Source organism: Physcomitrium patens, chromosome 22 (genome assembly GCF_059467195.1).
Source record: "Physcomitrium patens ecotype Gransden chromosome 22, ASM5946719v1, whole genome shotgun sequence".
In the NCBI taxonomy this organism is placed as follows: Eukaryota; Viridiplantae; Streptophyta; class Bryopsida; order Funariales; family Funariaceae; genus Physcomitrium; species Physcomitrium patens.
Genome location: NC_143431.1, coordinates 3,068,851 through 3,094,318, shown reverse-complemented (window position 1 = coordinate 3,094,318; position 25,468 = coordinate 3,068,851). Strand labels below are relative to the sequence as shown.

The window sequence follows — 25,468 nt, the reverse complement described above, 5'->3', positions numbered from 1 at the left end:
ATATATGTATGTATGTATATATATATATATATATATATGTATATATTGAGATGTATTATTTACATTCTGTGCACAGTAACATCAATAATTATCAATCAATTTATAGATTTATTAAAAAGTTCTGATAGTAGTGAATTACGAAAACGTTGCATGCAAATAACTTGGCACTTTATTTTAGTTTGACTCATGTATGCTTGTACATATTCTTGAAAATAAATTGTGCATTATTTACATACTTTGATGGATTATAATATTCATCTTAGTGTAATGATACATGAGTTACTTGGCTTGGTAAAAGTATGATTGGTTATTGTGACATGTTCTAGCTAGGCGTGCACCGACCATCTTTTTGCAATAAAACTTGAAATTTTGACCGTGATGAATATCTTTATCTCACACAAGAAACTGCCTTCCCTCTTTTTACAAAAAAACTGACATCTTCAATTCGATGAACATCTCTAGGAATCAATACTAGGAATCAGACTTTGTAAAAAGTCGCAACAGCTTTCAAGCTTCTTTATTTGTTTATTTTACTTTTGCATGTGAAGGTCAAATTTTTTTATCCAAATTTTTAAATAAAAAATTTCGACCTTATATTAAAATAAAATGTCTCGGCAGCGTTTGTTAAAAAAATACGTCAATAATTTGCATGTCATACAGATGTTAGTTCAAAAATACGTATTTTTTAAATTTATTTTAAACCAAAAAAATCCAGTGTTGTAAAATAAGAATAAAGACGATTTATTTTTAAAGTAAGTAATAAACACGTGATGTACAACAAAAGTAGAACAAGCATTTGCAGGTTTCTTTTAGTTTGACTTCAAATGTAATGAAAAAGAAACATCTGTTATTTACACTGCGACTTAAAATTCAACAGTTTTGTGATAACATCCAAGATTACCAAATCTAATACTTCTCCTCTGATACCAATTTTCATTCTGTTTCATGACTATTGATATATAAACTGTGTGTCTAAGAGATGAATGAAAAGAATTAAATTTAAACATCCCAAAACCATGAGACCGTTGAAAAATCTTGGTTCCATTATTAAAGCCATTTAAACAATAAACAACTCATAAAATTTCAGAAAAACAACTCAAGTTTAATCCTTTTTTATTTTGTTTTGTTGTTTAAAGATTTGGAGTGCAGTTTCTTTTATTTGGGCTCATACTCACAACTCAACACACAATAAACCCACACTTCCTTCAAATCAAAAACTTCATTTTCAGTTGCTTCCAATGGCATTGCTCTACACAACACTAAAAACCCTAACTAAAAAATGTTTTTTCAGGGATAATGTTTAGGATTCTCAAGAAAATGAAAAATGAAAAGGAAAATTGCAAGAAACCATCAAACATGCATTAGATAAGCTCCACGATAGGGGTTTCAAACACAACACTTTTGCCAAAACCAAATAACTAGGTTTTAGCACCTCATATTTTCAAGATCACTCAAAATATCAAATCCAAAATATCACCATTCAATCTTTATTACCCCTTGATATTACCCCTGATTCATACTTTATAATCCCTTGGTATGGAGTCAAAGAGGGAAGAGAGCTGAGGCAAGAGATGAGGTTTTTGATATTTGACCCTCCTCTCTATTGATATTTCGATTTCAAAATCACCAACCTTGCGAGGTGGGTGATTTGGTGGAGTATCAAATGATGTTTTGAAATATCATGGGATACTTCAAACTTGCATCATAGGTGAAACATTACCCAAAAATGCCATGTTTAAAACTCCCTATTAAAGTAATTTTGTCCTCACTAGACCCCTTGGCAAAGTGAGCTCATTCTCTCCCAAACTACCTAAAGATAAAAGCATCATTTGAAACGAGCGTTCACACCTCCCAAGCTGTTTTCTGAAGCGGACCAAGATAGAGGAATGAAGACATGAACAAATGAAACATCCGAAGGCTGAAAATCTATTCATCCGAAGACGCCGCCGCCGCAGCAGCGTCGTCATGAACCTCGTGAGCGAAGGTGTGTCGTTCATCGCCGTGGGACCGTGACGATCTGAGCCACGATGCAGTGAGGCGGGGAATTCATGGATGGTGTTTCGTGCATGGACACGGAGAAGGCCAAAAATTCAGTGCGAAAGTTGGGTACCGGCAGGAATGTTGACGCAGGCTATGAATGCCGAAGCTACGATGCTTCGTCGCTTCTCGTAGAGTAGAATCCAAGCTTGTTTTGCGTGTTCATGGCGACGAGATCAGGCCTTTGCGCCACAACACAGACGCTCATTGCGTTGCGACGCCTTCGGAGGACGCTTTGGGAGAGTGCAGCGTTTCGACAAGCTGGGTCGCGGCGGCGAGCGGAACGTGACCGTCAAACAGGGACGGAAGATGAGGATGTGGCTATGATGACTAGCCGGAACGCGTGATTTGGGCGATTCTTTCTCCGTCCGTTGTCAAAATACCCACAACACCTACTTTCTGTAAGATATTAGCCTGGACAAGATTTCCACACGTTTCGTCTCGGATTTTGTCGTGGAGGTCGTTGTTGAGTCCTCCAAAGGCTTCTGCAGCGAAAGGGGTGGTGTGTTGCTTTATGACGCACGAATGTTAAAAAAAGCTGCGTAACCTTTGCAAGGTTGGGGGGAGGGGGGGGGGGGGATGCGTGGCTTGCCGAGGTCTTCCTCTTCCTCTCGTGTCTGACCCCTACGGAGACACCTGTTTCAAAGAGAAGGGCCAAATTGGGGAGATGTGGGAGTAGTGGGAAGACGTCGACGATATTTAACCTCCAGCATTGCTATAGAATCGTTGCTAATGAGAGCGTGTGCAGAGGTTTTGTGTAGTTCATTGTCAGAGTCAATGAGGATATTTTCTAAATTCTGATATTTGAATGCTTCCACTGGTTTGGTATTATTGTCAATGTCAGGAAGGGAGGGCATGTAGACAAGAAAATCTAGCTGGAATTACAGTTTAGGGTGGAGGCATGGGGTTAACCGTTAAGGTGTTGAACTTAATTGTTCAGACACCAGGGGTTGCACAGGTAATGGTGGACATGAAACCAGTGGGGAGGATTTTGGTTGGGAAGGACGGTACTCTTGAAAAGGAAGTGAACTACCTCTGCGGCAATTCCTTTGTCACTGATATTGTACTCTCAGATGCTGAGCTATGACCCAATTATTCCATGACCTGCTCAGTTCGCCAGTGTGTACAGCAGCAGAATGTGGCCAACTCTTTTCAGCGCTGCGACATTAGGAATCGAATTGATTGTCGCTAATGCTCGTCGTGTGACAGTATCCTTGCATTGTCAGTACTGTTAAGGTTTAATACTGACTTTCTTAGAGTCTGAGCTGCAGTAGTAGGAGCGGCGCGTTTTGGGGTATTTGGTATCATGCGTACGTGATGTGTGTGTAGTCTCACAATCGAACGTAGCACAAACTAGTCAAGGCTGTTATTGCCTAAATGGGCATGGTCGAAGCTTCTGAATTTCTTAAGAGTAACGCACTGTGCACCTTCTTTCGTTGTTCATTGTGCTCTACGCATTCTGGAATTTTAACCACCATCGCAGTTTAGCGGGCATTCGATATTGCAAAAGTGTCAGTTGTCGACACCTCTGACTATTGGGGATTCCAGAGATACTGGAGTAGGCTTCATCTTCGCACCATTAGAGGATGGTTAACTTGCTGCTCAATGACTGCCGTAAAACGGTGTGAGAGTATTTGAAGAAGCAGTTCACAAGAGTTTAGCATCAATTCTCGAGTTCTGCACGATCTTCCGCATGTGTAAATCATCGCTGTGGGGACTCATCACCCAAATGATTTGTTGGGGATACATTTCGCCTACAGCACGTTATGGCAAAATGCAGAGCTCTCATGGGTGGAGTATAATGAGGAGAATTATGCTTGAACTTTGAAAACCTTGCTTCGAGAGTCTTACATCGAAATGGCAAACAACAGAAGTGGTTTTATGAGTGAACTTCGATTTTCGCGCAGACCCTTGTACAACACAGCCTGTCCTTTGTCCGCCGTGATGAAAGAATCAGCTACACCGATTTTGGAAGTCCCCAAGTAGGAACCGAGCACTTCAATGAAGTGTTCGTCAACTTATCTTCTTCCTTGCAGCAGGTGCGTTACAGCTTGACATTGAAAGAAGTTGATAATCGACTTCAGTAGTATATGGTTTGGTTCCGATATGTTGGAATGCGGCTAAGTTTCTCTTCGTCGTGGAATTTCCCGCACTCTGGAATTGCATTGTACTATGTGTCACTACAGGACGTACCAAGTGAACCTTTCTGTTGCTGAGTCTCCAGCTTACGAGTGGTTCTTGCAGCCACTAGTTTTTGGAGAAAGAATGTTCAAATATTTGCAAGTGTGGCGCTTACAAGCCGATCCAACTTGAAGCTCACTCTCTGATGGAAGACTTAGGTGTTTGATTCACAGGCCGCTCTTGAAGAGTTTACATGGAGAAGGGGAAAGTTTGGCTTGTGTCTATGCTGGAGTTTGTTTAATAGCACTAGTTGGACGCAGGCATGTCAGTCTGGCTCTTCATGCCGTGTGGCGTTCGGACAACCCATAGCATATTTTACTGCCCTTTGACCGATCGCTTGCTTCGAATTGCATGATATTCTTGGTGATTGAGTTGTAGCTTTGTACAATTAGCACGTAAGGGTACCTCACCCGAAGCATTGAAAATGGCATTTCTATTCAAAGTTTTTTCCTGGTCGGAGAGGCTGAAAGATACACAGAAATCTGCGGAGCTCGTGAACAAGACCTTTCAACAAGAGCTGGTACGTCGAAGTTTTCCTTTTGTCGCCCTGAACATTTACTTCTGGAGGCTCGGCCATCCCCTGCGATGAGCCACTTCTAAATCATGTGTTCGCTCGGGTCTTTGGAGTCTCTTGTTTTGTCTTTCTTTTTGAAACCTTCTATTAGCGACTATCGCGTCGTTTGAAAACTGCGACTATACAGAGAGACCTGATGGACCACGTCATGAACCGAGCATCCAAGTGAACGCAACAATATTTAATTTTTGCTCTACAATCACTCAGAATCTTTACCAGCTTGTGAATAAAAAGCTTCTGCCTCAAGTAGTTGACAGACGAATTTAATTGCTTCTTGTGCTAACTCTTCAATACACAAGTTCTCATTATTTCAACAAAATTAGAATCTAGACTTCTGACAAACATAAAATTCGCTCTTCTCGTACTGATGTATCTCAATTGACAGCCAGATGCTATCTGGGTTTGAATTATCCCTCACCCTCAGCAATGACCACCACATAACCCCTTGTGATGAGCGCAAAGCAAAAAATTTCGAGGACACCCCTGGAAACCTGCGGAAATAAAAATAAATGTGAAAAATTTCTAAGCTATCAGAATCCTACAGTATTAAATATGTACTAATGGTACGTAGATTGGATTCTGGTCATGCAGAAAAATGTACAGAGTAGACTGGAGGAGGAGAACGATGAACTGCAAATACTTGTGGACATGATTTACGACTCTTCCTTTCCTGAAACTCAGGTAAATATTATCGAATAGTTTTCTTTCACCACATCTTATGGAAAGGTATCGGTCCTTACAAAATGCCTCTCAAGGTTTAATTGGTTCCTGATACGGGTTTTGGTGCGCCCTGAGCCGGAGCTTTGATTCTTCTAGGCTGCTACCCCCGCAAACGGTGATGGCAGAGTTTCTTATTGAAACTGTCAAACGTGTTAACTTCAAATCTATTGAGTCATTGAAACTGAAAAGATGAACCATTTGAATGCTGACACCTGAATCCTGTACATTTGATGGTTATAGAGAAGAACTGCAGCATTTCAATGGCTGGCGTGAATTGTGTCTTATTCTTACAATTGAAGCTCTATGATGCAAACATCTCTTACTAAACCCTTTTTCCTCGATGATATCTCAGAAATTCTTGAAGGATCCTTCGAAAGATCGATTGCAGTCTCACACGGAGACTATTTCAAGTCTTCTGTTCGGTTTGGCTGCTCAAGGTAAAAATTCTCTTCTATCTGTTTTTAAATATCTTTTCGTCACCTGTAAATTCTTCCGCTCTTACAAGTGCACTGCGAAGCTGTTTAAGTAAAGAATTTTGGCTATAAAATTTGAATAGAATTTTCTCACCTGAGAATTGGTATTTTTTACTTAAAGTTCAGCTGGTGTTGCCGCTCCAGGTGTTGCAGTGGCTCCTTTGATCCTCACCCATTTTCAGAAATATGGATACGAAGCCATTGCTGACACGCTCATTAAGTTGTTGGAGCTTGTTCGGCCCCTTCTGGCATCCAAAGATGCACCGGAATTCACAAGCGACGACATTTTGGATGCTATAGATGTCCAATGGCACTCTTCCGTAAGATCAAGCCCTGCTTTTGGTTCCTTGAGAGGCTCCATACCTCCAAGTCCGCTTCAAAGTCCTCGTGGAAGCTTTTCTGCCTTGAGCCCTCGGGGGAGTTTTTCCAGCCCTCGAAATTCATTTTCTATGCACTACGCTAAAGTGGTAGGAAGTCCTGGAGTACAAATACCTTCTGAAATTATCTCGCCACGGAGGACTCAATCTTACTGTATATCTCCTCCATCCTCATTGCCAGGTGCTGGCTGGGATGGTGCAGGCAGCACTCCACCGAGGAGATCGTTCTCCTCCCGCATGCCTAGTTCAGACGGCAACCTCTCTCTTCCTTATGGCGAGAGACTACAGCCTCTTGCGGAGCAGGATGAGGAGAATAATCATGGCTCTGCAAGGTTCAGAAAGCATCATGACAGCAGCATCATGGCATCCTTGTTACAAATTGAAGACGACAAAGACAGTGCCTTGCGATTGAATTCGGAATCGGAACTGAAACAATCGCTGGATGCCAATATTCCTCGTAGATCACTTCCTCTTGAAGTTTCCAGGGACAGTGGGTTGAAGAGTGTGGGAGGTACCCAAGCCGTAGATAAACTAGATACACACGATGTTCCTTGTGTGAAGAGTACAAGCGTGCCAATTCCTAAAGTTGACAAATCGGGTGGTGAAGATAATGGGGATAATGGCGTCCGGGGCGCGAAAACCTTTGGAGCTCCGAATAGAGTGTTCTATGATTCATCAACTACAGCTCTTGACCAGGGAAATGTAATGAGGATTGTAAATAGTTCTCATGCGAAGGAAGTCGACGAAGAAACGCCAGAAGTCCTCGTACCCAGTTCATTGACGAGAAGTTCTGGCCGTGTGCAAAAACTTGTTAAGTTCTGGACAAGTTCTGGACTAGTTCTGGAAGGTGCTCCTGGCTTGCTTAACGAGAAGAACTTTGAAAGTGAAGCAGGTTCGACATCTTTAGCTCAAGATTGCTCATTTCTTTTCGTCCTCCCGTTATATGCCTGGTATGCATGGTGATCGTCATTTAAGCTCACTATGTAAACATTATATGTTTTTTGCTAGGAATACACTCTGAAAAGGTGCCTTTGCCTGATCAAGTTCCAACTCCTAAAAGCACCCAAGTTCAGCAATTGACTGAGGTATGCTTACTCAAAATGGTGAATCTGTGTCACCATACACAACTTTTTCACCATGAAAATTAGTAGTTGCGATATGTCCATCCGAAGATACTGTCTAGCACAGAATCACAACTACAGCAAATCATTCTTGCAATGGTTTTAGTGCATGGTGCACACTTTCAGCTAATTTGAGAAGTGCTTTTGAACCACTGCGCCGGATTCTCCGGCTGCTGTTGATATTTTAATGCGGTTTAGAATTGCTGAAAATACCTATTTAGTGGAATAATAGATATTAACAATGATTTTTTCCTAATACTTTCATCCCTGTTATCTGCAGGAGCTGTCTTCTCCTGTACAAAATACAACACAGGTGAAGCAGGACTCTAGCTTTAGTGCAAAGAAAACCGAGTCGAAACATATTGAAGTCGAATCCTGCATGAGCAATGTAAGAGTGTCTGATAATGCTCAAATTGACATGGGCAAAGCTGATGAGAACATGAGGAAGGTCGTACTGGAAGTGATAGGAGGCAACAATTTATCAGTGGATTGTGTCGAGGGGGATATAGCAAATCACGAACATCACCCTAGTACGCTCCCTCCCTTTTCCTTCGATGCGAGTGACAAGCTTTTCGCGTCAATCGCTATTAAAGACAAGGAGGAAAGTTCCAAATTACTCTTAGATCCTACTGAAGGAAGTATACCAGGTGTAGGCAACCTATCAGAGGGTGAGGTAGAAAGCCGAGAACACGAGTCCCTTGATTTAAGGCAGGGACAAGAGAATGTGGAAGCTATGACCGATATCTTGGATAGTTCGTCTGCTCTGGACAGTGAGGACAGTGACGATGACAACAGCAGAAATAGCTCCTCCAGTTCTTCATCGTCGCAATCTAGTTCTTCCAGTTCATCTTCAACTTCAGATGATGAAAGCACCTCTATTTCTTCCAAATCCTCAGAGAAGGGCGAAAGCCTATCCAACTCTGACTATGATACAGATGATGAACGCTGCATGATATCTTTGAGACAGCAAGGAACAGAAGAAGTCCCGCAGTCAGTGCCTGTTGAAGACTCTCTTGAGGGTGGCACGGTCCTTTCTCATGCTCAAGATGAGGAAACTACACTTCCGCTTGGCAACGTCTCTTCTGAATTCTGTTCCACTATTGACGTAGATACACACGAAGTGCCAGGAACAGAAGAAACTGGTTCGGTACCCTGTGACAACAACCCTGAGCTGGACCTTGAACCAGGTGCAGAATTGCTTACTCCTAGTTATAACTTGATGACATTTGACAGTGATGAAGACCGAAGCTCTGACCTCTCTATTGAATCCGAGGATAACTCAATTCCGGATGAGATGAGTGAGAATGAGGTGATTACCGAGCCAGCTTCACATGATGGTCTTCACATGATTTTAGTCAATTATATTACTGGAAGCAGACCAATTTCTCCGAAGGAGCTTCCACCTCTAACAAATACGACTGCAAACGGCACATCTCTTCCGTCTTCGTCATCTCAAAATTATCAAGAGGACCTTGTTGCGGGGAACGTCATGAAGGTGGTTGCTTCATCCGCCATTGATGGAAGCACTGACGCAGGAGTACACTCACATGATGCGCTCGAATTAAAGCTATCTGATAGGTCTCCTTCGGAGAAAATGGAAAAGACTGAGGCATCGGTTGTGACCGATTCCGTAATTCTGCTCAGTGACGATAGAGACCTGGAGGGGAATCAAGAACACGTGTTTGCCGACGTATCTTGCCATGATTCTGAAGTAGTTGTCACCGACTGTGAAGGTGGGCTAATTGGTGCTCTCGCTCAGAATGAGATGGAAATGGACTTTCCTACGAAAAACTGTGAGCCGCAATCTATTGAAGATGATTCATTAGCTTCGGTTCCTTCAGGTGAGGAGGTTCATGATAGGGATTTTCTTGTCAGAGAAGACTTGGTAACAGGTGGATCTGATGTAAAGGAGTTAGATGCTGCAGGGATTGAGACTTCAGAAATTTCTACAGGAATCGAAGAAGGCCATACCCCCGGAGGACACCCTAACGAACACATTACCAAAACAGGTGAAGATGAGCCGTATTTGGTTGAAGGCAAAAACCCACGGCAACAAAAGGATGAAGAAGTGAGTGGCTACAGTATGATCAATTCCCAAGAAGTGTCGTATGGTATCAAAAACAAATTCGCCGACTCTGTTTGTAATCAACAAACGGATCCCGCAAACGGTTGCACAATGACTTTTAGTACTGATGCAGCCACAAATATTTCTTTGGAAGGGGCTGCTATACAAGATAGCCCGCGTTCTAAAACTTCGTCTGAGATCGACAGTGTAGCTCTGCCCTCTTATGTACAAGAAGAGGGTGACAATGACACTCGCTACATTTCAGAAGAATCAAGATTTGCTAGAAGCCGAGAACCTTTACCGGATACAGCACTGGAGCAAGCTGTTCGCGTTGATCATACTAAATCTGTTTCGGAAGGCTCTGAGAATGATGTGCACTTGTTGCAGACTGAGGGCCATAAACATGACATTTCTACCTCCGCTAGTCCTGAATCAAGTGCCGATGCTGATCAAACTTCTGAAATATTTGCCTTGAAGAGTCTCTCCGTATCTAATGAACAGTCTGAAGTCCATAAATGCAGGTCTCACTTGATTGAAAATGCTGAAGATGATAGATTCAATGTTATCGTCGAACCTGTGAATGTCCATTGTATTGAGGCTGTGGCAGATAAGGGTGGTTTCGAAGGGTTTGGAGGATCACAGGAGAGTGAACAAGAAGTTGCGGGCCCATGTGAAAGGGATGTTTCAGAAGTCTCTAGGGATCCACATGGTTCATACCTGACTAAAAGCGAAATTCCATCATCTCTTCAATCTGAGAAGCATACTACTGACGCTGCTGAGCACGTATCTACTCAGTGGACATCACCCGATAGTAAAGACACGCTAGCTCAAAGTGACAACTATGACCCTTTGAGCTTGAACGAGGGTGAGGTTTCACCTATTGTTCAAGCTGATGAAACCCATCATCGTGAAAATGAAGGCCATAATTTAGCGCAAGCTGACAAGACCAACTCTAACTCAGTCCAATATACGGGGGAAGTTGGAAACATTGATTCAAGTGGAGGTGATTTGAAGCGTTGCACAGAAAGTTTGCTTGGTGTTCATCATGAGGAAATTTTTTTCCTTGGTGATGATGTATCCGAGCAATCGTTGGTTGGGTCTCGAAGTAGCAGAAGATCTAGCTTTGAGCAAGACGATTCGCTTCGCGATGTAAATGTCCAACAGACCGGATATTTCAAGGTGAAGGGGGGTATAGAAGTGACTCTTCCAGTGAAAGCTACGGAAAAGGAATCTGGTGGTGAAAGCTGTGTACTGAAAAGTTTAGAAGCCTCTGATGCAGGGAATCTAACTGGAAGCTTGATCTCTGGCAGTTATGACACTGAACTCTCTCCCAGGGTCGATGGCGACCAACAATCTCCACTTTCTGAGTACCTGGAGAGGAATAAAGTGACCAGTGAGGAACACAGGGAACCAGAGTTAATTCAGCGGGAATCTCTGAAGTCCATTTCAGCAGATTTGATGGTCACCACTCCTGCTTTTCAGTCCGATCGACATCTACAGCCGGTTGGAGAAGTCCCACATATGATTTGTGAAACTCCCCAGTCGTCGACTCAGGAAGAGGAAAAAGTTGACTTCACTCCCCATAGTGTCTTTACGCTATTGAGTGAACCCGAAGAGTTATTTCTAGCTGAAGACAAGGGAGCTGAATTAGCAGTGATTGAATGTACAGCTCCTTCGAACTCTCACGAAGAGAAGAACTCTTCGTTGAAGCATGATCGCAATAAGGAATCGGAAGGCGAAGTGAATAAGACTTCGGATTCTGAAACTAAGGATGCTTTGGATGGAACTGAATCCGATGGAGGTAATAACCCGTTTACCGAGAGGGGCGATTATACAGGTGTAATTGACTCGGAACCTGCCCTTAATCCTGTCAAAACCGAGACGTCTCCTTCTTCACTGAAAGTTAATGATGTTGAACAGGATGAGAACTTCTGCCGAGTAGCGAAAGATACAGGTGCCACTACAGCTACGAGTGGAAATGAAAATGATTGGGTATTTACTCTTCCTTGCCAAAGACCAGTGGATTCTAGAAAATTATTATCAGAAGAAAACTTTGATGCCCCAGGCTCAAGTATGTTTGTACAAGGTAATTTTAAGCAACCCTTGACGTTTGTCTCTTCGAACAACTCCCTTTCATCTGATATCGTTTCAGTTGAAGATTGCAAAGAAGTGACGCATTCTGAAGAAATTGAAGGTCAAGGAGATAAGAGCTTCACGGAATGTGGCGCTGCAAGTCAAACTTCTCAGCAGATAAACGATGTTTCTGAGCACCCTGTAAATCACGTCAGCACCAGGCGAGACTATGGAGGGGAAGAAAGATGGGATGAAAAAAGGCCTCTGAAACTTTCAAACAACACAATTGTGATATCCGAAAGATTAGAGTGGGACACCCTGGAGACAACTTACAAAACATCCAAGCTCTCGTTGGGTGGTCATGAGAGTGTCGCTAACAGGGGCGAGCAGCCTTTAAATTCAGTCTCCTTACCGAAAGAACAAGAGATGTCAATAAAAGTAGTAGAAGTTGAGAAATCAAGTAAACCACATTTTGAAAATGAAAGAACTGGAGAAACTTGTAAGCAGGTGAATGGTAATCAAAACACACGGCTGTTGGATGCCTTCGTCTCTACACCCGCAGATGAAAGTGAAAGAGTTTACCAAAACGAAGTGCAACAGAAGAGAACGGGAGATGATATTTTTGTGTGGCCTTCAGAGCTTTCAAAGGAAGAAAAGACACAGATGACTTCTTACGCACTCGGAAGGAATACGGATTGTGATGAAAAGGAGGTACTTGCGGGTTCCTTCATTGGATCATTATACAACCTGACGATCATAGATTCTCGGGGTGACCCTGTTAGTGCGATCCCAGTACCCACAACGATACCAAGTCCAGTTAAAGTTAACTCCTCCAGAACTATTGCGAATCTCAGCCATAGTGACACCATGGAGAAACATGCCGTTTTCCAGGATGATCGGAGTTATCTATCAGGTGATGAGAAGGAAGCAGAATCGCCCACTCGAAATGACTCAGGTTTGTCGCAAATTTACGTTATAAGTTTAACTGTTTATTGTGGATGTCAAGTTTTTCGCAATTATCAAGTTAGGTTATCTTCCTACTGCCATCTTGGAGTGAGGTAAAAAGAAACTCTTTATTTACATGAATGATAATGTTATGACTTGGTTCATTCCTCAGATTTTGATGAAGCAGCAGTTATGTCGCCTGTACACTCAAATACGACTAAAAAAACTTCGTTCGTGTCGAATGCTTCTAGCTTACGCGACTCCATCATCTGCAACTCGTAAGTAACAAAAAAATCAAACCGTATAACTGGAAGAGCCTTCTCATCCAAAAAATGTGCTTAATTTTTCATATTCGCCATGGTTGCATGGGCTGTTCGTTTAGTTATAATGTGGAATGCTTCATAATTTGGCATTTGGCTGACATTGGAAAATGAAGTCGTGAGGCTACCCAGATTCACTTGCTCTGCTTTTCGTCTGGACGTCCTTGGGATTATGGTCTCACACATGTGCGGATTGAAGATTTTTGATGCATTCTGGATTTGGCACTACTCGCAATAGTTATCACTTTTTATGAATCGGTTGACGTAATATCAGCAGCTGAAATGTCAGATTACGTATCTCATGTGCAGATCATCCAGTGAGTCAAGTTTTCAGACTGAGAAGAGAGTGCGACAAATACGCCGGTTCAAGTTTGTCCGGACTTTATGTTGCTCTTGCTGCTCGAAACCTTCTACATTGTAATTTACGTGAATATATGTTCATACTAACCTTCCTCGTTGCGAAATCATGAAGTGTGTAAGAAAATGTCAGGATTTGAGGATTCATCGATTCAATTATCAAGCATGTGATAATTGACTATACTGGTCATCCTTCGATGTGGTCACCGTTTTAACAGATCTCCTCCAGATTCCAATGGCCAAAATCGGTCACACGCTGCAATCCAGTTCTCTTGCGGAATTTGCAGGGTTCCAGTAGGTAGCACAGGAAATGGGTGTAAGTCAGATATGTTAAATCAACTCTAGAATAGCCGTGTCAACGTTGGTTACAAACGGTGATTTGTGTACTGTATTACCCAATGTATGTACTAGGCTTTATAACCAACTTAGCAAATCAGTTTAGGGTGGTATGGATATACATAGAATATCTTTTTTTGTGTATGGTCACTACAAGTCCAGTTGGATTGTAGTATGATTTGAACAAAGAGCATGAAACCCATAGTATGACAGTTAGGAGCTTGGTTTAAGATGATGTAAAGAAATATTCGGTCAACACAGAATCCAACTTTTGTTTCATGATTTAGTTGAAAAAAAAATCCAGGACCTCCCATGAACGTGTGAAGCGAATAGCTGTATCGATGGGCAGAAATCGATGAGGAGTGTGTGCTGGAGACGTGCCAAGGCTAGCTTGGTATTGACAGCATTTTCGGTGCTTGAATGAATCGGACAATTTGTTTCGCCATATGTTGCTAGAATTTTCCAGAATCCACCCCAACTGGATCTAATCCCAAGCTTTTGATCTACTTAAGTGCATGAGTGATCATCAAGTAAAGATGTACTACAGTGACGTATGATGTTGGTAAACTACAGAAACCTGTACATCTTGGGCTCTGTACTACAGTTACGTGACTCTTACTGCTAGATAAAAATACCAGTGAGTCTTGTAAATTTCATAGTGAAAAGTGCTGAGATTAGAACTGTTAACGCTGAGGACAACTTACGACTAAGAAGTAATTCTAATCATTCAGTAAGTTCTCATAACTCTTCAATGTATCTGTATTCCTACGTCAGTTAACGGCTAATGTTGGTTTACAATGTAGTTGTTTGATCTGTACATGAACGATTTTGTTTAGGATTATGTCTGCTAAACGGTCGCCCTCATCGTCCGGACAGGCTCATTGCTTCCTCCCAGGCAAGCTCACGGAGAGCAAGACCTCCTGTTAAAAACGTCATTATTAATATGATCAATTGATACACAATATATATATTGTGTGTACCACAGTGACACCAAGAGTCACAACTCTTGGTGTAAGGTCAATATAGAGTAGACAGTATTCTACACATGAGATTAGTGTACTATACAGTATAATTCTCTCAATACTCCCACTAGTACACTAATCTTCATCCTCGAATTGGATTTCATCTATTGTAGAAGTTCATCCATTATGAGAAATATGTATGAGAAATATAGGGTTTCAATCTCCTTTTTGGGTGTTGCGTTGATGTAGAACTCTCTCGCAGCTCTTCCACTACTTCTTTAAAATTGAGAAGGTATGTGTTTCTTTGTTGATTTTGAACTGTTGTTAGATTGTGTTTCATGATTGCTTCGTGCATATTCCTTTTTTATTGCGAAGCTATTTTTGCTATTGTTGTTGGAGGCGCTATCATATGGCATGATTTGCAATTTGGAAATACACTGGGTATCTAGCTATAGAAAGTGTAGCTTAAGCCTTTATATAAATCTTATCTTAGATTCCAAAACTCCTTTAATTTGCATAAAACTCAAAATATAATAAAATCCCTTCAAAACATATTTTTCCTACAAAGGATTTTCTTGTCCTAAACTTTAGAAATTCATAACTCTTGATCTAGCTATTCAATTTATCTCAAATTTATAGAGTAAGTAGAATTCATCCTTAAATTTTACCACAAAAAAAAACCAATTGCAAATTCACTCCCAATCTTCTAGCATCTAAGAAATCCTAGTAGACACTCTAAACCCCAATTTACAAGCACTCGAGTACTATTTTCTTAATATCTCAAGATCCCAATATTCAAATGTCATCAAAATTATGTAAAAAGTTTATTAACATGAATTTACACATTTCTTGAAGTTTTGAGCCAAAACCTTATCAAATTGCTCATGATATAGTTCAAGACACAACCACTAGTAAATCGGGTCACTTACTACCCTTAGATTGTATGTGCTAACTTCAAAATCCAATAACTCCTTCATTCCAACTTGGAATCCAGCAAGTAGTATGCAAAAAGTGTAGCCGCAAAAGTGTTTTTTCTAGTCGTAGTCACCGATCCTCAATTGCCTTCCGTACGCATGCAATATGTCAAAAAGAGTGAAAGTAGCTCCCAAATCAATACCTTAACTTTGAGCGCCTATATCTCCTTTATATATAAACTCCAAATCATACAAGATTTGTACCAAAACCATAGCCAAAAATCTAAACTTGCTGATCTTAGCCTTCAAAGTTCAAAAAATCCTCCAAAAACTAACCCTAATCTCTAATATGGCCTTGGGTAGTCTCCTTGAAGTCCATTGGTTATGATTTTTGACCAATAGGAATGGAGATTTTTATCATCCATCTCCATTCATCTATATGGATGCCTTAAACTCTCTTTTTTTTACCAAAATCCCTCTCAAATTCTTTTTTTTATAATATTTATTCAATATATGTCCTAAATACCAAATAAGAGAACCAAAATAAGTTTTCAAAGGTCACCAATGTCTAACAAAGGTGATTCTAAATATTGAGAAGTTACTATCAATCAAAACCAATCTTAAAAACCACTATCAAAAGAAATTAAAGTTATACAAATTCAATGGTAATCTTTTTAAACAATTCCTTTTCAAGGTAATAATCAAATTATATTCTATAACTAACTAAAATCTATTAATATGGCTCTCACCATGTTACTTAATAAATTATATATTAAGTACAAAATTACATTATTTTCATATAGTATTCGAACCACAATACGACATCTACTCCCTCTAAACCCGTGCATCCTCCGGTATGCACCAAGAAGAATCAAAGTTGTAGTTGATGTCATATTACTTCCTCAATAATATCTTCTTCAATATCCAATTCTTCTTCTTCATACTTAGATAGATCAAACTCTTCTTCAACATCTTCAAGGACTAGCTCTTGATCCCTTTGTTTGAAAAAAATTATATGTTTTCTTGCAATTGGAATTTTGAATCTTATTCCATCTAATTTTTTTATGCATATGTAGCATTATCCAAAATATGTACAACCACATATGGTCCAAACCAACACTTAGAGAACTTTTTAAGAGCACTATGTTGGTTATCCAAGCTCTTGTCATATACCAAAATCCAATCACCTTCTTGAATATCTTTTGGCCTCAATCTAAATCGCTTATCAAATCTATCTTTATTCTTCAATTGCGACTCCCTCAGCCTTATAATTACTTTTTTTACATCTTCAGGTCTTCTCTCTCATTGACGAATTCGAAGTACAAGAAGTTCTTTAGATATATTGTCTTGCCAAGACAAGATACTCTAAGTAGGTATTTGCTCTTCAATTGGCATAATGGGCTTCTGTCCTTGCATTAACGCTATTGGCATATATCCTGTCACTGAATTGTGAGTAGTACGATTAGCCCAAAGAGCAAATGGTAATAATCTTAGCCATTTTCTTGTTCTTCCTTTGGAAGCTTTAACAATGGCCCTTATAATAGGAGGATGACCTCGCTCACTTTTAGCATTGCCTTCTACATTATAACATGTAGTAAGTGCTAGCTTGACTCCACATCTCTCAAAGAATTGTCTAGCCTTATATGCATGCAATTCTCTACAATTAGTAGTAATTTTTCTAATACATCCATATCTACAAATCACATCTTCTAGTAAAAATCTACAAATTCAACTCCTTCAATGGATTTTGTTCTTAGAGCTCTTCCTTCTACTTGGTTAGATTAATCTTCTCGTACTAGAGTCAAGTACCACATTTGCCATATCCCTATAGGCATAGTAACTAGGTCCACAATTCATTTATAATGTATTGCAAGTGGATATGTAGGATGCAATCCATCTCTATGTCAAATCTATGAGTATATCTGAGAAGTCTAGCATGATTTTAAAAACTTCACTATATCTCTATACATATTATGTCACCAATATTTTTCTTTGTGCTTATTAAAAGTGGCATAAATACCTCTATGTCTAGCCTACAAACTATCATGGAATTCATGGATTAATTATTCTTGCATCTCTTTTTTGTAAACTACTCTCTATTACATTCTACTATCCCATTTGCATCACTTCTATAGGTAACCACCTTGTAAGAGGTAGTTGTAAGCCTTCCGTCTAATTTGTTTGAAATGAGTATCACTCCATCCTGATTGTCTTGATAATGTGCTTAAATAGCATCCAATCTCAATCCATTTTTCTTCATATAATTCTTCTATAAATGGTCTTGGATATTCGTCCTTTTCTTATTGTATCCTAAAATAGAAGGTAGTAACTATATCTTCAGTAACTTTAATATAATCTTCTTTTTGTTCATATCTAGCTCAGGATAGCATATCTGCTATAAGATTATCTTTGCCTACTATATGCCTAAATTCAGGATTGAAAGATTTAATATATGCAATCCATCATAGCATAACAATATCAAAGGTGTTACAGTTGGTAATCATTCCCAATAGTGCCAAATAATCTGTTTCCACTATCACTAGTGCTCCAATTAAATAATCTCTTTCATTTTTCATAGCTATAACTATTCTCCATAGCTCTCGTTTTACCTGTGGATAGTTTCTTTGTCGTTCACTTAATACTTTAGCTCCAAATCTAATAGCAAATCTGTTACCTTCTTCATTGTTTTGTCCTGAAGCCCAATCAACAGCTATTGGACTAGTATCAACAATAAGTATCACCGATTTGCCATCCTCATAACTTATCCTTTGCAATATAGGTGGGAAAGATAATAACTGCTTAAGCTTTTGAATTGTTTCTGTGTGCTTCTTTTTCCATTTAAATCTCTTTCCTTTTCGTAGCAAACTATAAAGACGATCAGCTACATGTGCATAATGAAGAATCCATACACAATAAAATATGTAAGCTTCTAAAATCCTCCGTACTTCTATTTGTGAGCTATAAATATCCTTCATCCGTTGTATGGCATCCACCTTATTAAGGTCAGGTTTACGACCAAACCATCTACACGAATGTCCCACAATAACAACTTCTCAAATTCCAAAGGTAGATTTAGCTCATGATAGTGTCAAGTAAACCTCCTCAAGTTGAGATAAAATTTTGTCATAGTTTAAAATATGATTAGATACAAATTTATGGCACCCTTTCTGATCTATTGTTTCATTTTTTTCTTCTTCCACACACCTTTTTATTGAAATATCATCGAAGAAGGACATAGTCTTTTTTGGAATGAAATCACAAAGAACCTTATTCATCCCATTCATCATGTGAGCTATCGAATTTGTTGCTCTTTGTGGCAATGTACACATCTTAACCAACCCTAAAAGTGTCTTCATAGTAGTGATATCTTTGCTTCCTTCAGCTAGTTGAAATTGATCATATCCAGAATAGAGATCTCCAATAGAATAAATAGCTCTATCGGTAAATGCATCTACAAATTCTTCAACAATTGGTCCAACTCTAGTATTTCTAATGGTCACTTGATTCACTAGTTGCATATCTTGAATGAATCGTAGTGTTCCATTTTTCTTTAGTACTATAAATCAATGATTGGAATATGGTGCAAATAATGGTTTTAGGATCTTCATTTGCATCTTTTTTTTCAAAAGCTCCATAAGTTTAGATAGATGCACTTTAGGCACTAAAATTGGTCTTAAATTCCAAGGAATATGTGGAACTATAAATATAATCATTGGTGCCACAACACTTGGATGGACGCATCCAATTTCTGAAGGTTCAAAAGCAAAAGCCTTTTTATGCGTACTTAACATATTTCTAAATTTTATTTCTTCAACAAATAATAGAAAATTTGTAGATCCTACTTTCAACTCATTGAGTGTGATCTTGATAAACTTGTGGCGAATTTGTTTAGGATCGTGTAAGCCCTTCTCCTTCAAAGCTTATTGAATTTGATGATTGGAATCACTAGGCAATAGTATAGCTATAGGTTTTATTTTCTTTTCGACGGTTTTATACCTAGTTTCAACTTTGACTTCATAATCTTGAAATGCTTGTATCAGTGAGTAGAACTCTCTTGAATGTACTTACACCACTTGATCTTCATTTCTTTATTCAACTTCTAAAGTTCTTCTATAAAATCTTCTAAATCAATTTTCATATATACACCTATTATCTTATCATCTTTATCAAGCAAATCCACTCTTTTTAGGTCTTTTTCTGTTCTTTGCACAACTTTTTTCTCCCACTTAAGGAGATCATTAAGTAGTGTATAGATAACAAATCCATTCTTAGATAATTTTACAATACTTGTACAAAAGGTACTTTCTTTTTTATGCGAGAGTACCTTCTTTGATGTATCACTACATTTCCGCTCCATAGTCGTATCTTGCAAAAGTCCGTAAATTCTCCACTAACCCTTGGTAATAAATCACTTTGTAAATAATCTTGATTGCACTCATAGTTTACACGTACTATTAGAAATTGTACTATCTTTTTTCCATCTTAACTTCTAATATGAGGACATGCTGATCGGTCATCCAAAGCCTTAGTCTCCATCCTCAAAGCTATAATATATGGTTGACTAAGAATCACTGGATATGAAGTAGTGTCTTGAACAAAATATTTTTGTTCTAAGGTCACATCTCTAACCTTTACCTTCACATTTGGGTAAGCACCATAAAGATCTCCTCGTGTATTATTTGCTCCCGAATCACCCAACCATGGTTAATATCAATAGGCCACCTTCCACGTTTGTAGACTTCTTTTGACATAATATTAATTTCAAATCCATAGTCAATAAGAGAAATTACTGGTTCTACCAAGTCTTCCATTTTTACTAAAGTTTTTATAGTGGCTCTGGCCCAATGCCCTCTGATATAGTGTCTAGGGCCCTTGTCATCATCTTTGTATTTATCCAAATCAAATTATACCTTTTTATTGGTACAACATTCTACCAATTCATGTTCTTCTTCTTTAGTCAAGATTGTATCTAAAACATTAGATATAATAGATTCTCATGTCAAATACCTCTTTCACTTAATGGTATCGATGATGACATCATAAAACTCTCTCTTTGCAATGCTCAAAATTTCTCATAAAGTAAATTCAATTTTGGCATTTAATACTCTTTCTTCCAACACTCCTTTCAAACTTAAGGTTGCCTCAATATCTGATTGTAGCTTATAAGTAACATGCTTACTCTTCCCTTTGTCTTTATCAACTTCGATCCTTTCTTCCCATTTTTCTTTTGGCAGTGGTACATTTCTAGGGTACAATGTCGATGGTCCAACCTTAGATGGTCTATTAGCATGTGGTATAGGTACTTCTTTATTTTGTATTGTTTCTACATGCCTTTGAAATTTCTTCTTGTTGGTTGGCTCTTCAAAATTTTCTTCTATTTCATTTCTTCTCCTTTTTGCCTCCATTAGTACTTCATGTTAAAATTTTACTAAATAAGCATATACAAATATAGTATCTATAGGGTCATTCCATCTGATAGCATTCCTAATTACTGTGGTTGTCTTGAACAATTCTTTTCTTGTTGTTTTTTCTTTATCTATATGGATCATAACATAGCTCCACAAATCCTTTGTCTCTACATGCTTACCAAAAACATCCTCTTTCTCTCTTACAGCCTCAATGCCATAAGTAATAGCCTCCTTTGATGCTATAGCCTATTGAGATAAATGCTCTTCTAAAACCTTCTTCATTCATCCCTTTCCAAAATTGGTTTTGAGAAACTCACCCATATTTCACAACGTAATTTTTCCATCTTTCTATAAAATTATTCCTTGTTGTAGAGTATCAAGAAAATCTCCACATTTCTTGCGAGGATGCTTAATACTATCATATCAAATACATCTTTGTATATATCCTTGTTTTGATGCAACTTTGATCTCAAGTAATCCTTCTTTCTTCTCCAGCTTTGCCAGTTTGATTTGTAAGTCTTTCATTCCTTTCACCCACTCATCAATTGCATCTTTCTATAGTGCAACTGTAGACATAGGAATTGGAATAGTACTTACTAATATAGCAGATTATTACACTTATCTATGAGATATTGTAGTTGGTGGAGGTCTAGTCTCTTGCCTTACTACGATTGTCACGGACTCAGAAATACAGACTCGAGATCTAACAAGAAGTTCAAGAAGAACTGACAAGAACTAGATTAATCAGATGAGAACAACACCAGAGAGGTGAGCTAGAGCTCCAAGAGATGTGTTGTCGAGACTGAAGAACTCTTCAGCCTCGATTCTAATATATACTTCTATTTAGGAAGCTTCTCAAGTAACTTCTACCAACTAGGAAGCTTCTCAAGCAACTTCTACTAACTAGGAAGCTTCTAGAAGATTCCAGAGACTTGCTTCTAAAAAGTTCTAGAAACTTATCTCTAAAAGGTTCTAAAGACTATGTCCCTAATATCTTCTGTCAACTAAGAAGCTTCTAGAAGGTTCCAGAGACTTGCTTCTAGAAGGTTCTAGAAACTTGTCTCTAAAAGGTTCTAAAAACTTGTCTCTAGAAGGTTCTAAAGATTATGTCCCTAACATCACTCCTTCCTTTAGCTTCGAGGTCTTTGAGAAGCAATGTTGTTGATCAGTACCAATGCAAGAAAATGAAGATCTGTTGCATAACGTCTGCTATGAACTCCAACTGTTGTTCACGAGGTAAGTGGTTCATCGGCCCTTGAAGCCAATGGTAGTGGCCCACTCCTTCAACTTCTGATCAAGCATGAACTTCCATGTCCTCATTGTGAAATTGTCCTGTAAACACGCCTTCTGGCTCACCATCGTAAGCAGGCTCGGACTTAAATACAATCACCAGTGATCGGTTGCTCGGTATCCTCCATCGTCATCATAGTGTAGGCAGTTCTTCATCTCGGGGTCGCCTTCGTGAGCTAGTTGGTTGAAATAATCTAACTGACATAGTATCTATCTCTTGGCTATCCATATCAGAAGACCAAACTATGGCTAGTGAAAAAATTCTATTTTATCTTAGAAAGAATAACTACATCAACTATGAATTTTGGTGGTGCTCTTGTCCTTTCTTATATTTTTAGGTGAGCAAGCTTCAGAAGGAAGCTATCGTCAAACCGGCTTAGGTTTATGAATTTGTTGTTGAGGAAACTCCTATAGCTTTTGTAGCGCATTGGCGAGATTTTCAACTGGCTCCCATGTTCGCTCATTAATGTCGTAGTCGCACCAATGAACAAGATACTCCAACTTGCCCCACCTTCGTCGTGAATCCAGTACCTTTTCAACCTCGTATTCCTCATCGTTCTCGATCTCAATACTAGGTCGCAGACATTGTATTCTTCTAGGAAGAGACGACTCTCGATAAGGCTCTAACAGAGAAACATGAAAGACTGGATGTACCTTCATAGAAGCCAATAATTCTAGATGGTACGCCATTGGATTGATTTGCTTCTAGATGATAAATGGTCCCAATCTTGGATAGTCCAACTTATCACATAGTCGCTTGGTCTTGATATTCCGTCGAAGAAGCCATGCTTTATCTCCAATTTTGAAAGTAGGTGCTTGATTCTAAAATCTATCTGCAGCCGCCTTGTAGGATTCTTGAGCGGATTGTAATTGAAGCGTCAACGTATTTTGAAGCTCTGATAGTTGTTTCGCAAATCCTTCAACTGCTGGATTATTATTTGTTGATGGACTCAATAAATCAAGCTTCGGATGATACCCATAGTTAGAAAAGAATGGTGTGTATTGAGTCGACGCATGGAGGGTGTTGTTATATGCAAACTCGACTAGCGACAGATATGTGGTTCAATCGTCTTGCTCAAAGTTGATGCTGCATCGTAAGTATTGTTCCAAGACTTGATTCACCCGTTCTGTTTGGCCGTCAGTTTGAGGATGAAAAGTCGAAGAAAGCTTGATATCCACCTTCAGTATCTCAAAGAGAGATCTCCAAAACTTTGATACGAACTGAGTTCCTCGATCTGATACGATATCATCTGATAGTCTATGATATCGATACACATTATTGAGAGAGAGCCTTGCTGTGACTTCACTAGACGATGTCTTCTTGCAAGGAACAAAGTACGCCATCTTTGTAAGCCGATCTACCACGACAAAGTTGCTGTCAAATGAGTTCGATGATGGAAGGTCCGTGATGAAGTCCATGGAAACAGTAGACCATGGTTGACGTGGAATTGGCAATGGCTGTAGGAGTCCATAAAGGCGATACGAAGGATTTTTGGATCTTGAATAGATGTCGCAGGAAAGGACAAAATCTTTCACATCCTTCTACATTTGAGGCCACCAAAAATCTCGAGAAATAAGCTCCAAGGTCTTGTTGAATCCAAAATGTCCCACAGCTGGAAAATCGTGGCGAGATTGAAGAACTCGGAGTCGTGCTGGTCCTTTTGGGATATACAACCGCTCTTCAAAGTATAAAAGATCTCCCTCCACCTTAAATTTGTTGTCATTGGCACACTGCTTGATATCAATGGCTACTGAATCTTTAATGGTTGCGGCACGTACCTGATTCAAGAATTCAGCATCAATTGGTATAATAGTAGTGCAAAGCCGAAATTGCTCTGGCTTCAACAACGTCGTACATTGTTGATCAAATACTTCTTCTCCAGCCTTTGGTACAAGATACGATCTCCTTGATAAGGCATCAAATAGTCCTTGCTCCTTTCCAGGTCGATAAGTGATAACAAAATCGAACCTAGATAGCAACATACTCCATCGAGCTTGACGTCGATTTAGAACTCGAGCCGACATGAAATACTCCAAATTCTTCTGATCTGTGTATACGGTCATTGGGTGTGCAGCTCCAAGAAAATGACACCATTCTTGGAAAGAATCCACTATAGCAAGAAGTTCTTTATCATGGATCTCATAATTGATTTCAGCAGTAGAGAACTTTCGAGAATAGAATGCAACCAGATGGAGCTTCTTGTCTTCTCCCATTTGTGAAAGTACAGCTCCCAAAGCAAAATCCGAAGCATCAGTTTCTAAATAAAAGACCTTTGTAAAGTCTGGCTGTATCAAGATTGGAGCCGTAGTAAATGTGATTTTTAGGTCTTGAAACACCTTCTCCGCTAGAGGTTCCCATTCCAGCTTATCTTTGCATGTGAACCGAGTGAGAGGAGTAGCAACTTGAGAGTAATTTTTGATGAAGATCCGATAGAAGTTGGCAAAGCCAAGAAAGCATTGTATATCTTTCATCGTCTTCGGAACCTCCCAGGACACGATTGCTTCCACCTTCTTGGGGTCCATCTTCAAGCCTTTCGTATTCGCAACAAACCCCAAAAACTCCATCTCTATTTGATGAAATAAACACTTCTCCAACTTGGCATATAGTCCTCGCTTGCGTAGTTTCTCCAAGACCAAACGAACGTGCTTTTCATGTTCTTCCTCATTTTTGGAGAATATCAAAATATCATCCAAATAGATGACGACAAAATCGTCAAGGTACTCTCGGAAAATGTCATTCATCATATGTTGAAAGACCGCTGGAGCATTGGTAAGACCAAAAGGCATGACATTATACTCAAAATGGCCATACCTTGTACGGAACGCTGTCTTCCACTCATCTCCTTCCTTGATTTGTATGAGGTTGTAAGCTCCTCTTAGATCAATTTTTGTAAAAATTCTGGCACGTCTAAGTTATTCTAAGAGACCAAAAATCAAGGATAACGGGTAATGATCCTTCTTTATTACCTTGTTGAGGCCTCGATAGTCCACGCACATCTGCAATGAGCTATCTTTCTTCTTCACAAATAAGATGGGTGCTCCAACTGATGATTTTGAATGATGGATGAAGTTCTTGGCTAGATTCTCGTCGATGTATTTCCGCAACTCCGCCAATTCCATCTACGATAGATTGTAGATTGGGCCAAAAGGTGATTGTGCTCCTTCTTGTAAGTTTATGGTGCAATCATATGGTCTATGTTTCGGTAGCATGTCGGCATTTTTTTTTTGAAACACGTCTTTAAAATCCTTATATTGCTCTGGTATACTTGTTGTCGAGATTTTCTCCTTGATAGTTGGAGCTGCATAAATGACAAA

At 39.4% G+C, this 25,468-nt stretch overlaps 1 protein-coding gene across 2 annotated transcripts; it reads left to right on the top strand.

The window, feature by feature from the left end:
- The first annotated feature begins 3,139 nt into the window (after positions 1–3,139).
- LOC112274963 (uncharacterized) lies at positions 3,140–13,858 on the top strand. 2 transcript variants are annotated; one of them, XM_024504854.3, is made up of 9 exons: positions 3,140–4,076; positions 4,392–4,738; positions 5,384–5,473; positions 5,865–5,949; positions 6,130–7,254; positions 7,371–7,447; positions 7,764–12,576; positions 12,739–12,844; positions 13,196–13,858. In XM_024504854.3, the coding sequence occupies exons 2-9, from the start codon at positions 4,643–4,645 to the stop codon at positions 13,305–13,307; spliced, it is 6,504 nt and encodes a 2,167-aa protein (XP_024360622.1). In that variant the 5' UTR covers positions 3,140–4,076; positions 4,392–4,642; the 3' UTR covers positions 13,308–13,858. The 2 variants fall into 2 exon arrangements, with proteins under 2 accessions (XP_024360622.1, XP_090102502.1); XM_090246376.1 differs by having other exon boundaries at positions 4,282–4,738.
- Positions 13,859–25,468: the final 11,610 nt, after the last annotated feature.

Excerpts from the sequence above, each read along its gene's own strand:
- LOC112274963 (XM_024504854.3), top strand. The coding sequence starts at position 4,643 with ATGGCATTTCTATTCAAAGTTTTTTCCTGGTCGGAGAGGCTGAAAGAT. Across the intron at positions 5,474-5,864 it reads CTTCCTTTCCTGAAACTCAG|AAATTCTTGAAGGATCCTTC; the intron begins GTAAATATTATC and ends ATGATATCTCAG. Across the intron at positions 12,577-12,738 it reads GCCCACTCGAAATGACTCAG|ATTTTGATGAAGCAGCAGTT; the intron begins GTTTGTCGCAAA and ends TTCATTCCTCAG.